The 16,141-nt window shown below is 40.7% G+C and overlaps 1 protein-coding gene across 3 annotated transcripts in view; it reads left to right on the top strand.

Annotated features, from left to right (window-relative positions):
* The window catches only part of tbc1d22a (TBC1 domain family, member 22a), an 84,880-nt gene that overhangs the window by 12,191 nt on the left and 56,548 nt on the right, over positions 1 to 16,141 (top strand). For all 3 annotated transcript variants that reach the window (XM_088406428.1, XM_088406427.1, XM_088406426.1), the window contains exon 6: positions 9,363 to 9,433. In XM_088406428.1, coding sequence (XP_088262554.1) covers positions 9,363 to 9,433 — 71 coding nt within the window. The remainder of the gene's footprint in view (positions 1 to 9,362; positions 9,434 to 16,141) is intronic.

Genomic DNA, 16,141 nt, shown 5'->3' on the forward strand with positions numbered 1-16,141 from the left:
CCGCACTATAAGGCGCACCTAAAAGCCTTTTTTAAAGCTGATAGTGCGCCTTATAATCCAGTGCGCCTTATATATGGATCAATATTGAGATTGGGATTTGTGGCTGGGGATTGAAGTGATAAAGTAAGCTTTACCTGTTTCTTTTGTGTGTTTACAGTTGAACAAGGTTGCTCATATTGACATTGAGTTATTATGGTTTTGAGAGTTTAGAGTTATTGTTATTACTTTGGGTATTACTATATTGTGATTCAAAAAGTTTTAAAATATGTAATTAATTGAGAGTGCGCCTTATAATCCGGTGCGCCTTATATATGGAAAAGGTTTTAAAATATGTAATTAATTGGAGGTGCGCCTTATAGTGCGGAAAATACGGTAATCACAATCAAATCGAGTTTGCGATGTTGTTGAGTACATTTTTTTAAACTGTAAAGGCTGCAATCTTCATGCGTTTTCATTCTGGCTATGACCGAAGATTTGAAGTCGGTGTTTGTAAATCGTAGGGATGCCCCGATCATTTTTTTTTTTTTTAATATCTGCCTGTAGTTAGTCCGTTATCTCGGCATTGTATTGTGGAAGGGAAAAAATGTTTTTTTTTACTAAACTATCACAAAATATGACCTTTTATTTGGCTGGTAAATAAAAATATTACAGACACTATCATCATTGCATGATAGCTTCACGTTAGCGTCCCATATTTTAAAACCGAGAAATTTACTAGTGAGCGTGCCCCCTAGTGACAAGTAAAATAGAAGTTAAAACTCAAAATTAATACTAAAGTAGCATCGTCTGTTTCTGTGTTAAAAAAAAACGCAGATAAGCTGCACTGGACTAAAAGCCTCAGGGTTCAAAGCATGAGAAAAAAGTGGCAGTTTATATCTGGTTGTTGAATCCATCGTGACTGCAATCAGCACTTTTGTCTCATCTCAATGGTCGAAATTGCGTGTTTGTGTTTCTATTGAAAGGGCCCACTCATGTGAATTATGCAATTTGTTGAGGCTTTTTTTTTTTTTTTAAGGTCACTGCGGGAGAATTTGCCACATTGTGCGCGCGGGTCTTTGCTTCACACTCACGTTTGCGCTCGTTCATTAGCTTCTGATTTTCACTGAACGTATTCATCCAGTGTTCTGTTTTTCATGATTGTCGTGTGAAGGGAACAGCGCGGGAATTTAACAAGGGAAATTATCAATAAAAAACGCGTCGTCGCCATTCAGATATCATTTCAACAAAAGGCAAGGCTAAATGGCACACTTAGCCACAATTGGACGCTCGTGTTTGGACAAAGTCCCTTTCCCGCCATCTGTGTCATCAATCAGGTAGCCTTAGCAGGTATAATCGGGGTGGATGGTGTGGGGAGGAGGAATTTTTTTTTTTTTACAACGTCTTGTTAGTTTACGAGCCTTCTGCTCCCTGGCGGCAGCACGTCGTCCTTTTTAGACGAGTCGGATCGTCCAAAAGTCTGGCTGCATCGAAGGTTTATAGGCGGGGGTCTTAAAATTTTTAACACGCCGCATGATAAAGATGTCACTTGGAATAGCGTTGTTTTTTTGACCCCTCAGAATAGTGTCAAATGGCACAAGGGAACAATGGATGACATTCACCCGCTTGTTCTGTTTTTTTTTTTCAAGAGGTCCTTTCGATTTCGAGGAAATTTAGTCAGCCCGACTCGTTTGGTTGAGATATTAGATGTTCACTGAGCCTAGCCCAGTAAAAATGCATCTTTTAAAATGTAGTCAGAAAAATTCGGTAATTGACATAAAAATTGCCAGATTAAGAAAATCATGATTAGTTGCAGTCCTGATATGAACTTCTCTTCTAGGTGACATCATACTAGACTTGTGTAAATAATTCCAAGTCAGTCTAACCTGTTTGGCGAGGTGCAGTTGTTGTAGGCCTGGCGAACAATTTGACTTTTCTCGCTAAGTTACAGCAGGTAAAAAAGTCTATGATCAAAATTATTCGAGCTGGAAAAAAAAGTCTTTCAACGTTTTTGGATGAGATGTTTTGCTCTCGATTGAAATCTTGAGAATAGTATAACCGTTGTGCAGTTTTTTTAATCATTTTTCAGGCATTCATTTTCCACATCATTGCTGCTGTACTTACCGTATTTCTTAGAGTAGAATTTCTTTCCTTCATTTTCAACCCCCATGTGAGGTTAGAACTGACTTGTAACCGTATAACTCAAAACAGACTGTTTTTTTCCACTTATCTGTTTGAATAACATTGATTTAAATCCGAAATAATATGTCATTTAAAAGACTTAAAATAATGATATATGCCCTAATTCGTTAAAGTATGCTTCCGTTTTAGAGCGTTTGCACAGAACATCGCAAAAAACGAAGTTTCATCAAGCGTCACCTAATTGCTATTCGGAAAACTTTGACGCATAATGAAAAGGAAAAGACGGCTTGACTTGTCTCCTTCAGCCCTTGGACGTACGCAAGAACAAGCCGGCATGGATGTCGGCAGGTGGCGGGAGAAACCGCTAAGGGCAAACTTCCACGCTCTTATGTCACTGTAGTCGTCACTTCATCCCAAGTAAGATGATCAGCAAATTATCTTTGAAGACCCCAATTTCAAACAAATTGGACGGATCCAACGATGATCTACAGTGGAGGTTCCAATCATTTTATTGTTGCAAACATTAGTATCAGCAGTCATGTCTCGATTCCGCCCCTCCCCTGCATAACAATAGTATGTTATTCAATATACACACAACGAAGGAATGCGTCTAAATTGCGTGTAAAATTCACCCAAAATTAAGTTAAAAAAAAGGATAGGGTCTACTTAGCGCGATCGTCTAAACAGGCGAAACGGCCGAAAGCCTCTGTAACAGCCATTGCTTAAATTCTAACATATCCCGAAATTTCTCTAAACCCCTGAAAATTCCTGCCTGTTTTGGACTTAAAAATGGAAAAACGCGCGATAATAAAGGTCGTTTTTGCCCGTTTAGACTATCGATTGAAAGCGGCCGTTGTGCTCAGTAAAGGATTAAGATATGTGTTCCAGATTTTTTTTGAACAGCTGCGCAATACTCACGCGAGTGAACCAGAACCTCGCTTTGCCCCAGAGATCGCGCTCCGTCTGAATGACGCTTGAATAGTGCATGGCTCCGGGCCGCCAACCCCCTCACCTCCCGCCGCCGTCAAACTCGCTGCTCAGCCGGCGCTGACTGACAGCTCTTCTTACGTCCTCGCTTACGTGCGTCCGATCCTCTGACTGGGCGCGAAGGAAGGCTGCTACCTTGACTGACAGGACGAGTAGACGCGCTTAGTGTACTTGCAATCACCTGCGCTTTTTTTCAGTGAAATATTCTTTCTTCGCCAAGTACAAAGCGTTTAGAAAAACGATCAAATTCAACCCATGCAAGGAGGCTGCCTCACGTTCCAATGAATTTGCTCTTATTTTGAAAGGAAAACCGAACGTTTCCTATCACGGCGTTACTTTCGATTCGCTGATACATACACGTACCATTTAAGAACCGCCAGGAAGAGCCAGGCAAGAAATTAGCGCCAGCACAAATTTCTCGATGACATCACGTCATTGCGCATTCATCGTCCCGTGGAGATTTGCATACCGGAGCAGCTGTTGTTTGCGTTTAGCAGAAGGAACACGATGTCAGAATCACCCCCCTGCGGTCCACGGTTTAACTCAATCCAATGGCCAACACCGTAAAGTCATGCATAACGGCGAGGCACATAGGCCACGTATCCTGCTAGCGTTACAGGTGTTTTTCTTTGTTTTTCTTTTTCTACCGAGTCGAGCAACTCTCAGGGGTGCGCGCCTAGCGGCAAAATAAACATCCGGAGTTCTGATCGCGCTAATTCCAATACGTGTTTACAATAATGTGATGTTTTATCGGTCCCACCAGGGAGATTCGGCTTTGACGTCCTCCCCCGCTTTGCTAACGTACACTTTCAAATGACTGTCTGCCGGCTAAATTGCCTGGAAAGTGCCACACGCTTTTGCCTTAGTGAGCTGCCACCGCATTTATTTCTAGGGAGACTGCTTAAAAAGACGCCTCCAAAATTGCAATTAGTGGACTTTTGGCGTTCCGACATAAATTAGGATGTACGGAGGGAGGCGGCGGACCGGCACATTTTGTCCGCCGCGTTGCATTGTTAACTTTGCTCATCAAATCCGACAAGGACAGATAGTCCCAACCGCCGCCTCCGGGACAGTTGCAGAAACTTTTCACCCACGACAACAGATTAATTTTCAAAATGACATGAAATGTCTTTAATGTATTCCAGCGGTAGCCGGGGCACGACTGTCTCATTCATAATGCACGAGAGGCGCCCTCGGAGAATCGGACGCGTTGTCGGCACGGCGCTCGAATTGTACTGACGTAGAACCGGTTAGCTCCAAAAGTATCGGAACGAAGGTCAGTTTCTTTTTCGTTGCGTTCTGAAGACTTTAACTCACAAGTTCATAATCCCAGCTATTATTTTGTCTACGGTTGTAAGTAGAACTGCAACTAATGATTATTTTAATAATTGATTAACACATCGATTTGTCGATTAATCCATGAATCCGAATTCTCAAACTTTTTCGGTGCCAAGCGTTATCGGAAAAGGAAACCTCTAGGGGGCTGGTATATTTAGCGATTTCACTCGTCGTTTGAGGCCAGCAGAATATTGTGTGCTATGTCTGTGTAAATACGGGTCCTGCCCTATGAAAGATTGACTTCCATTCCTTAACTTTGAATTGCATGTAGGTAATATCTGTGTTGTGTGTGTGGAAACACTGCCATGCAAATGTTAGTTCTCACTACAGTGCTCAATTGGATTATATTAAGTAGCATTAGTCAAGGGTGGCAGCTCCCCACCATAAAAAAATGTGTTTGACGAGAAATGTGTTATTTATTATTGTTATTATTATTATTTCAAAGGATGAGAATTCCCGTCCCTGGCGCAGAAAGAGTTAATGAGCAGGTTGAGTTTGAGCGTCCATTTTAGAAAATTAGCACAAAAGATGATGTGTGCAAATGGCCTAATATCATATAAACAAAAGGAATCTGTTTAATATACTGTATCAAAATGGAAAGACAGTTCAAAAAGTATTATTAAATTAATTCCCTAATCAATTAGTTCTCTTGTGACTAGGTCAAGAGAACAACCAGCACTAATCTTTTTTAATTACTACTATGCTAGCTTTGCGGTTATAGCTCTTGATACAACTGGTTTAGCCCTAATGGGAGCCGTACGCACCTTTCACTGTCTAATTGTGACTGCACAAACAAGTTGCCTTGTAGCTGTAGATGAACCTAATTGTAATCAGTTCTCCTTACCAGAATCTTGCTAAGCTAAGTAGTGGAATTTTGTTTATTTGCAGGGTAGTCTATGTAAAAAAAAAAAAAAAAATTACAAATGAACTGACCTATTGACTGTATATTGTCTTGAGTGTCATAATATGATGGCGCACAACGTCAGTGAAGGTTTATCCGGGTGCGAGTTGGATCCCGCATTGATTCGACGTCCCGCCGGAGAGCGTTTGTCAGGATAGCGATTTTAGCCGGCGCAGACGCTGCGTTTGCAATTTTCTCCCGCGCATGATGCATGGCTCCAAACGGGCGCGTCCCCCGCCAAGTAAATATTCGTGTTGATTTCACCCGCTTTCCGTTCACGCTCAAATTCTCCCACCACTCAACGAGGGCGCGCTTGGCGCCATCACCGTAGCATCAGGATGTACCGTTACCCAAGTTGAGCCGACGCCTATGGCGAGATTAATGCCAGGTGTGAGAAATATAACATAGTTTAATTAAGCCCGAGTCCACAAGATTCATGGACTCATTTCGTCGCGTGACAGTGCAAATGAAGGTTCAAAGGGGGGCGCGCCAAGAGAAGGGGACACCCTTGACTAGCTTTTAAAAGAATAATGAATGCAGAGCTGCTCGCAGGATAACGATTTTGCCCTTAATGACTTCGGCTTGGGCAAAAACGGTACATAACTTCCCCGTGGCTGTCCCCCTTCTACATAAAGGCAGATGTCACTGGCGGCAGACTAATGACGCGTTCAAAATACACTCTCGTGAGCTGGATTTGCATTTGGAGTCCAAACCCAAGTCTTCTCATGGTAGACGAATGGAAAACTTGTGATGAGTTATCCTGCTAAAAATTATGAAGAACAAGCGTTTTCCTTTAGCTGTACGATTGACCGCATAATATACGTAAGATCCCGTTATCGTGCGGTCAAATGACAACAACATTCGACGCACTACTTCAAGGCTTAAAAAAGCAGTTTTGCAAACTTTCTAAATATGGGGATTTTCAACGATTGGCTTTCTTGTTCACATATTAAACTGTTATTTCATAAATTCAAAACCAAACTATTTTCTTGTCTAGAGGCAAAGCTTAATTATTTGAAATTATAATAATAAATTACTGCAGTTTTTCCCATTTAAGGGGTATGGACACTGCAGGGGGTACGTGGAAACATAAGTATTTTATTTCCAAGAAGATACATATTTTTGAAAAAAATTGTTTGCGTGTGCTAATAGTTTGTTTTCCGGTGGTTTTGTTTTTTCCCTTAAAGTTAAATGTAAATATATATTTTTTCGTGCTCTAACAAAGGCATGTTTATTTGTTTTTATATCCTATTTGTTCAATTGTATTTTACATTTATTTTCATGGTAACGTTCTGTTTGAGTACAAATGAAAATAATAAAAATTAAGACGACAAAATAGAAGTATTTTCAAAACCCCATTTTTAATGAAACGAATACCATAACTGATTTTATATGTATTTAATATTTTAAATATGATTTTAAGGTCTTTCCTGCTGACCTGCGACGTAATTTATTTTCGATTCAGATTATTGTGTATAATTTTCTTTTGCAGAGACCAAATGTACAGTGGACCACCGTGTTACAACTTCCCTGACTTACGTTATTTTCATGTTGCGACGTGGAATACTGAATTTTTTTCATCCGCTCTTTACGGCATATTCCCGGTTTTGCGCCCAAAACAACTGTCATGACCCTAGGGGCTTGGCTGTATTTGTGTTGTTTCGTCTCTATCTGCAGGCGTTTTTAGGTAATTACACTTATTTTCTATTGAATTTCAACATAATTAAAGGCTTGCGTGGCGAGGTAAGTGCAATTTTTTTTCGAAGCAAACGACGTGTCGGAAGTCTCGCGGACAAATGGCCGCTTCTATGAGCCAAACAAGCGCTAATGCGTTTCACTCAATTTAGCCAATGGAGCCAACCCATTGCTGTTTAGCTGATTTCTATTTCCTATCCCGCTATCTGTCTCTGACTTCATTGCTTTTGCCTTGAAGAACAGGCCAGGCGCAGTCATTTGGCAGCGCTAATCAATACCATTCACTCTGCGCCAAGGCCTTATCAATTCCCAGCCTCTGCTTTGAATGCAAGTCTTGGAAGTATTTGCTTTATTTATTAGGTACACGCGTACCTTTTTTGCTTGGGAAACGTGCGTCGGCTTTATTTGCTTTCAGACAGTGGTCACCAAAAGAAAAGTGCAAAATAGGACAATTCTCATTACACTGACTTTAAAAGAGTTTTGTATCACAACATTTTCAATTCCTATAAACTAGGGCACGACCGATTTCGGTGTTTGAGGCCCATGCCAATTTTCGGCAGATGGGAAAAACAGATTTATCAGCCAATTAATTAAAATATTTTCAAGACAGGAAAAAATTACTCTCATTGCATCTCAAAGGGCCTCGATTTATACATGGATTTTCACTATTTGCGGGACGGCCTTACACCTATTACCCCGAATAGCAGGAGTCAACAGTAAATATGTTGTTTTAAAAAAAAGAACAGTTTGCAGCATGGTTCAATGCATTTAATTGATATGTTTGTGTCACCAGTAATCAAATAGCATCTATGCACATATGCACTATAGTTTTTTTTAAATAATTATTTTAGGATGTGTGGTGACATCCAGGTAAATTCCATTGGTCACCTAACTATTGCTCGTTAAGACTAAGATTCGCTTTGTTATGAATGACAGGTCCAAAAATGGCTATCAATAAATTTTATGATGTATATTTAAGGATACAATAGATTGTCACATCAATAAGGGCCACTAATATTACTGGTATATAATCGTTGAATTTAACACTTGAACATCCTATGCACATTTTGGATTGTGTTTGTTTTTTTCATTTTATTTCTTTTTGTGTTTGAATTGTGATGAACTGTAACAAAAACTAAACAAATATTATCTTGAGTGAGGTTTTCAAAAGATGTGTCTAGCTCTCCCACCCCACACACAAAAAAATAAGCCCAGCAGTTTGTTCAGGTAATGACCGCTTTTGCATGTGTGTTGCTCTCCCAGCAAGATAAAGTTGCGCCTTGTTTCCATAATAAAGTTAGCTCGCTGCTCACATGCGATTTAGGATGCAAACTAAAATCCTTCCTGCCGATCGGTCGTCCTATAAGTTTAACTTCTTCGCTGCCAGCCTAGTTTAAATGGATTTCTGACGAGAATAGCCCTCAATGGCAGTGAATAAACGCAGTTGTTTTTAATTGCCGTCGCCTCAATCATGAACTTCCCAATGGGTTAATGGAAGGAATGCTAGAATAACTGTCCGCGCAGGTTTGGAGATAGCACCAGACTGCGTCCATTCCCCAATGCCGCCCACGCGGCCATCGCTTCTTGCCGTCAAGGTGTGTGTCAAAGAGCGAGCGCCATAGACTTGATGGAATGCGCCGTTGTCGGCATTAAGCCGTTCTCGGGCTCTTCATTGACTTAAGGAAAGCACTCTTTTTAAAGCCACTATAAATGTACGATTTGTACCTCTTCATTGGATTTATTTGATGTGATAGCCCTCCAGCTCGCCTACCTTGCCTGAAGGGATGTAATTATTCACATCATTCTTTCATAAAAAGCTACAAGATAGTGAGAGAAGGCGCCCGCATGTTTGCGTTCATTGCCTGATTTGTCTGTTTAATGATTCGCTAATGATTTTTGCGACTAGTGCCCTTGCTCCATATTGGTTGATATATATATATATTTTTTGGTCGGTTTCTTTCAAAAACGACTTACCGTATTTTTCACACTATAAGGCGGTTTCAAATTTTGATATGCTCTATATGCTCCAGTATTGAAGCAATTTATAAAGGGACGAGGCACAAAAACCGAGTTTTGTAAACGAACACGCAATTTTATAAAAGAAATCCAGAAGCTGTTTTTAAATCAACAAAACAATATATTTAAAGTGTTTGATTGCAATTTGATGACTTTTTAGTATTTGACTACTAGTACTGTAGCTTCTAGTTTTTGTGCCTTATAATACGCTGCACCTTATATATGAAACCAGCTTTAAAATAAGTCATTCATTGATTGTGCGGAAAATACAATAATGTTGTTTTTTGTTCTTGTTGGTGATACACAGAAGAGCTTCGGAAACTCAGCTGGTCTGGAATCCCCCGACAAGTCCGACCAATAGCGTGGAAGCTCCTTTCGGTAAGTTTTCTTTTGTAATTGGTAAAAGTTTAAATTGAAATGTTTGTTTGTCATGGCAGCTAGTATCGGACACTCTGTTTTTTTTTGTTTGTTTTTTTTGTTTGTTTTTACAATCAGTTTTATGATCATGGGACAAGAAATGATCAATTACAATTACAGCTGTTTCCCATTAAATTTATAAAATTGTGAAGAAAATGCTATATTGAATTTTTTTGTTGGGGCGGGGTGGCTTTGTATCGGTGTAGTATCGGTAATTCAAATCGTATTGGTGACTATTTACGAGTTGAGGACAGGCACTGGGATCGGACTAAAAATAGTGGTATCAAACATCCCTACTTTTTATTAAATAATTCAATACAAAATGTAGATGTAATAATAGAATTTTACAAGTATGTGTTTACTTATTTATAAAAACTTCATTTTTAAACAGAGGTTTTCAAAGAGAGGTTCTCAAAAGGATGAGGTATCAGTGCCTGGTATCGTATCGTAGGTTGGCTATGAATGAATGAATATGGCAGTTTATTTTTCTACGTTTAATTACTTCATGACAACACCTTAACGAAATTATACCGTACACGTTTAGCATAAACATGAGTCAACAAGTCCTAAATTATATTCAGATTATATGCTCCCACATTTGCAGTTTAAGAACTTTTCATGTTTTATGATTTAATAATTCGTCTCTCCTGTACACACGTGAACGTATCCACCCAATAAATAAAGAAAAGATACGTAGAAAATAAAACACAAAGCCCACCGACCAACCAGAACGCGTCTTTTTTTTTTTTTTTTTTGTTTATCGATTTGTCCATTTAAATTTAGCTAATTGTTCAGCTCTAATAGTAATACAACTTTCGGTTGTTTAACAGTAACCTTGGAAGAAACACGACTATGCAAACAAAAGTGCCCACGCAGCCGCTTGTGCTAATAAACTTGTACAAATAATAGTAAACACATAACAGATGATCACTACGCACACACACACACACACACACACACACACACACGTGCGCGCATAAAGGTGCTGTCATCATCTTTCTCTTGATCCCGCTCCCATTTTTTGATTTATGAATACTGCTTACAGCTTGAGTGTGTGTGTGTGTTTTAAACTTGAATAGGGAAAAATTAATTGCGAGGAACCAATAATTTATTCATGAGCCACTCTGTGTGTTTACTCATTAAGCCATTGTTGTGTCGGTAGGGCTGCGAGTCTGCCGAGAGATGACGGGCTTTTTCGGCGCGGCGACTCTCTCATTAATTACCGCACAATAGCTAATGTGCCGCAGAAAAGATGTCATTAAAGGTGGGAGCTGGTGCCAGCCCCCCCACACACAAACGATTACGGCATCGGACATTGATATCGACCTATTGATGGCGTTTGTGAACTTGCGTTTGCATTTTTTGAGCTAGCTTTGCGCAACTGCCCTTTCTTGGCCACGAAGTCACCACGTTGTCATATGATCATGTGACACGCTTTTTTTTTTTTTTTTTAGTGTATTTTTTTTCTATAGTGTATATTTTCGTGCCCCACTGACGGCTATGGATGTCTTTTTTTTGTTTTTGTTTTTTTTTTTTTACCGTGCTTAACGAGGTAATCAAAAACATGAAAAGTTTTAATAAGTGTTTAAGTTTTTTTTTTTTTATTTATTTTTTAATCCGATAGGATTAGGATAGCATCATGGATTAGTTTCTCTCTGTCTCACAATCACTCTCTCTCAATCACTCTCTTGCTCTCACAATCACTCTCTCACATATAATGACTCTCACACTCACTCTCATGCCCTCTCAAGCACAACCTCACAATGACTCTCACTCTCTCTCACAATCACACTCACTCTCGCTCTCTTTTTCTAATCACACACACTCAATCTCTCACAAAATCACTCTCTCACTCACAATTAGTCACACTCTCACACTCAGTCACTTTCAGTCTCTCTCAGGACAACTCTCACAATCACTCAGGCTCTCTCACTCTAAATCACACTCTCAGTCTCTCTCATGACAACTCTCACAATCACTCAGGCTCTCTCACTCTAAATCACACTCTCTCATAGTCACAGTCACTCTCTTTCTCGCAATCACACACGCTGAATCACACACTTGATCTCTCTCACACAATCTCTCAATCGCTCACTCTCTCACAATGCCTCTCACTCTCTAATCACAAACACACTCTTTCAATCACTCACTTGCTCTCTCTCACACAATCAGTATCTCTCACAACCACTCTCAATCTCTCACACTCTCATTCACTCTCACAATGACTCACTTTCTCTCTGCCAATCACGCTCTCTCACAATCGCGCTCTCTCCCTCACAGTCACTCACACTCACTCCTGTACACAGGTGAACCTACAGTATCTACCTCATAAATAATTGTGATTGTGAGAACGCAATCACTCTCATGCTCACGCTCTCTCTCTCCCTCTCTAATTGTCAAACCTTTTTTATTTAGATCCATAATAACAACAGTGACTAGTATCATATGGCAATGTCTATATGGGGGTTTATCTGGGTGTTTATATTCGCTGTTCCAAGAAGCTCTGTATGTGAAGTTTCTGCTCCACCTGCTGAGGATTTCAATAGAACCCTTGATCGCCGGGTATGAATTATCTTTGGGTTAAATCCAAAGCCGGGATTAAAGCCCGGCGTCCAAAAGCACTCATATCTTTGAGAATGTCATAACACTCGACCGCCTTTTCTGTCCTGTCTGCGCCACCGTCGGATGGCAAGATGGATAGGAGGGATCAGGCTGGAAATCTATTCTCAATCTGCGCACACACACACACACTCGGGCTCTCGGGCCTCGCCGTGTGCCATAAACTTGGCAGAGACACCTAATAAAACTTCACTCCACTGATGTCCCTTGTGCCCTTCCGCTGCTCACCAGCATGCACCGTCTTATTTAGATTTTTTTTCCCCACCTCTTCCTCCCTCCACTAGATAATTTTTTTTGTACCTGACAAAGATGAGAAACAAATTTTCCCCCCGAGCCTTCCCAAGCTGGGCAGTCCCACCCCGGCGGTCTGCGTTTACAGCCGCGTCGCAGCAAGCGTACGCAGCAGCGCGCCGTTATTATTCAGCGTGGAAATGAAAAAGTAGTCGACGGGAAATATCGCCAAGTGTATTGTCGCTCCACCTCATTTCACTATGCAAGCGAGGGGCGCCACAGGTTGCCCCCCGGCTGCCGAAATACGCCGGGTTGAACTTGCCATCATTTCATAAACAACGCCATCTCATTTCATTTGTTTAAAGAGCACTTGGCGTCCGAGCCCCAAGTGAAAGGCAAATGGATTTAATGACTTTTCTGCCTTGTGAAAGAATGGCGGCCCGTGGCAATATGTACATTTGCTAATGGAGTGTGGCGTTGAGAGAGGCAAAAATAACTAACCAGCTGCGGAAGCTCTGATAAGACGGAGGAGCTTTATATGATATGTATCGTAAAGCAGCGGGACTGATTTTTACAGATAATGATGTTGAACTGCGAGTCGATGGAAAAGACTTTGTTCAGACTGCTCCCTGCGAATATATCTCATTATAACTCATTTTGGCCCAACAAGGAAGGTATAAAACCCCGTTTAAGCCACTCGTTTAGGTCTCGATTCAGGAATGCAGTCGAGGGGTTAAAATTGTGTTCAAGTCATTGTTTCAAATGCATTGTTGTCACAACTTGGCTTCGTATTGTATTGGAGGTGCGTAGAGCATTTAGAGGGAAAATGATTGCAGATGGCGTCCAGAGGCGAATTGCACATGTCCTGTTGAGTTATTTGCTTCCTAATAAACAATACACATTTGTTTATTCTGTATTTGAGTTGTTGCAGCATGTCATATAGTTGCTTATTGGATCCATACCGTTTCATAATTTACTGGAAGGGAATGAAAGAACATTGCCGGAAGAACATAATTTGCTTTTTATTAGGGATGTGCAATACCACATTATGAGTATTCAAAAAGATGTATCTATTCCAATATATATATATATATATATATATATATATATATATATATATATATATATATATATATATATATATATATATATATATATATATATATATCCTGCACATGCCGTGTTTTTGAAACTGCAAAAATAAAGTTTGAAGAAATGGATATCGGGGCCAAGAGACTAGAAGAAATCCGCAAAAAGTTCTTGCTCAACTTTTACCCTGTCCCTTAGCGGGACTATTTGTTTTCACTCCCAAAGTCAAAAATAATTTAGATGGTGCAAAGGCTTAGTTAAAAAGAAGCTGCTTTATTCGAAGTTCCCGAATGGATTCCCCAACATGTATTTACTCCGCTTTTCAAGTGGAAGATCCATTAGAGAGATGGAAGGTTCAGGAAGGAGATGAATTGAGACGAGGAGAATGAGGATTTTGTTGTTTTTTGTTTTTTTTTTTCCAGGCAGATGAGGTTGAATCAGGCGCATTGGGTGCCACGCATTTACACTTCACTCACCCCAGCAGTAGACCACAAATACATCCAAATGTAGCCACTTAGATTTAAGCACCATAGCATTTCTCGGAGAAATGCACTTTGCTGTTAGAAATATTTGATGATTCGAAAAGCAGCAGTGCATTTTAAAACTTTACTACGACTACTTCTGGCGTGTTTGGGCGCGTGTGGGTGCTAGGTCCTATCGAGCCGTAAAGCAGCTGCGGCGTCGCCGACCTCCGCTAAGCTGTCCATTAACCTTCATCGCACACACGCACCCCTCCTAACCCCAAATCCCCGCCTCCCCCCACCCCCTCTGCTCTCTCGCATTTATCCCGCAGCCACGGGGTTAGCGACTGACCTGTTTGTGTGACAGTGGGCTTTTATTTGGAAGCTAAACCGCGGCAAAAAAATGTCAAGATTTTTTTTTCTTATAGGCTGAAATGTGACTGCAGTCAGGTCGATGGACCGTATGGAGTCCGCAGTGTTTTAGTCTGAATATTAACTCATTCGCTGCCGTTGACAGCTATATACAGAGGGCCCCCGTGTTACGAACTTAATCCGTTCAGCGGCTACGCTCGTAACTCGAACTGCTCGTATGACGGGCAATCCAAACCTATGTTAATTAGTGAATGCGTGCAACGCGTGCAAAAACCTTAGGTAAAAACATCACAACTTTATACACATATTAAAAATTAGTTACATAATCTACTGTACACTTAAATTAAATAACATAAATATACAAAGGAAAAATGACATTTACTTTTGGGGTGACGTGACTTGAGCTGGGCGGAGGGGAGCAGAGACCAACCCACAGAATTTATTGAATTATTTTCGTAAGCAAGAACTTATCTCAAACTAGAACATACCACCGGCGATTTCCTTCTCTTTAATCCATAATAGAAGAAGCCTCTCCATTTTGTTGTCGAGCGAGGTCCGTCCCCCGGCAAGGAAAGTCCTACCCTTAGAAGATTGCCGAGCAGTTACGGCCATACTCACGAGCAAGGTTAACTATCTCCTGCTTGGTTTCTATTGTCGTCATCCTCTTACTTCTTCCTTTACCGCCACTTGCAATTTTAGAAGCCATGTCTAACAGATAAAGTTTGCAAAGTCTTCACAAAATTCCTTCCTTCCGTTTTTCACTCATTTTCTCTCCTTCCTTCCATCCCGACCAGCTGTGCCATCAAGCTAGATAAAGGCGTTCGGCCAATAGCATATCTGCATCTCCGTGAGTGAGACCAGGACTGTGATCTTAATCGACCAATAGCATATCGGCATCTCCGTGACTGACTCCGTGACTGACACCGTGACTGAGACAGTGACTGTGACATTGTAAGAGCAATAGCGTTCAGCGTTAGCGTGACAAGCATGAACATTTTATTTTCTTGATGCAGCAAAGCAAAAGGAAGTCGCTTATTTTCAAAGATGGGCAAAATCGTATGCCCAACTTTGGTGAGCACTTCCGTGTTTTCCTGCTTTATGGTATGGAGCTATGTAAGTTTGAAAGGTGTGCATCTGTTAATGACAGCCAGCTGTAATGACAGTTTTTGCCCACCTCTGCTTGTTTTTTTTTTTTTTTTGCCGGGAATCGCTTCGCAATCCTCATATAACGCACACCGTTTCATTGGCTATGCACCGATTTCATTGGTCAGATGTGACGAGACGGAGCTGAATTTGTCTTGACTGATTGAAGCTCTACAGTAAAATAAACCGCTATGTTCAAATTTTGGGTAAGTACTTCATCAGGTCACATTTCATCAGGTCTGGCGGTGAATGAGTTAACTGAAAAATAAGAGAAAGAAACATGAAGCTAAGCGGTGTGTTACAAGACCTCCACCGCTATGGATGAAGGGTGCATAATGTCATAATTTGCCGGGCGGAGACGTCTTTCCATCCGTCAAAATGCTTAAGAGAGTCATAGATAATATTAACGGTCAATTTGGGGGCCGTAATTGGCTAAACACACTGGGTGGTCGTCTTATTCCACCTGTCTAATGTGCCTGATTTAGTTGTCACCGCTCCAATGTACCTCTCGTTTTATTCATGTAGACATGGTATTATGCTTGAGTTCTTCAGTTTAAAAGATTTAAATTAAATAATTTAGAACCCTTAACGTCCCAGAGGGTGCACCGTCATGAGTTGCGGTTTCTTTATTGCATAAGCCTCGACGAAAGGGGTCCAAAAGTAGCATCTTATTGTACTTTATCACATCTCCAGTTTTGTTTGCACGAAGTAAGCAATACCTGGGAGAGCAGACGGGCTCTTTATTGACAGTTTA

This window comes from Hippichthys cyanospilos, chromosome 22 (genome assembly GCF_059441005.1).
Source record: "Hippichthys cyanospilos isolate Australia breed blue-spotted pipefish chromosome 22, RoL_Hcya_1.0, whole genome shotgun sequence".
Classification (NCBI taxonomy): domain Eukaryota; kingdom Metazoa; phylum Chordata; class Actinopteri; order Syngnathiformes; family Syngnathidae; genus Hippichthys; species Hippichthys cyanospilos.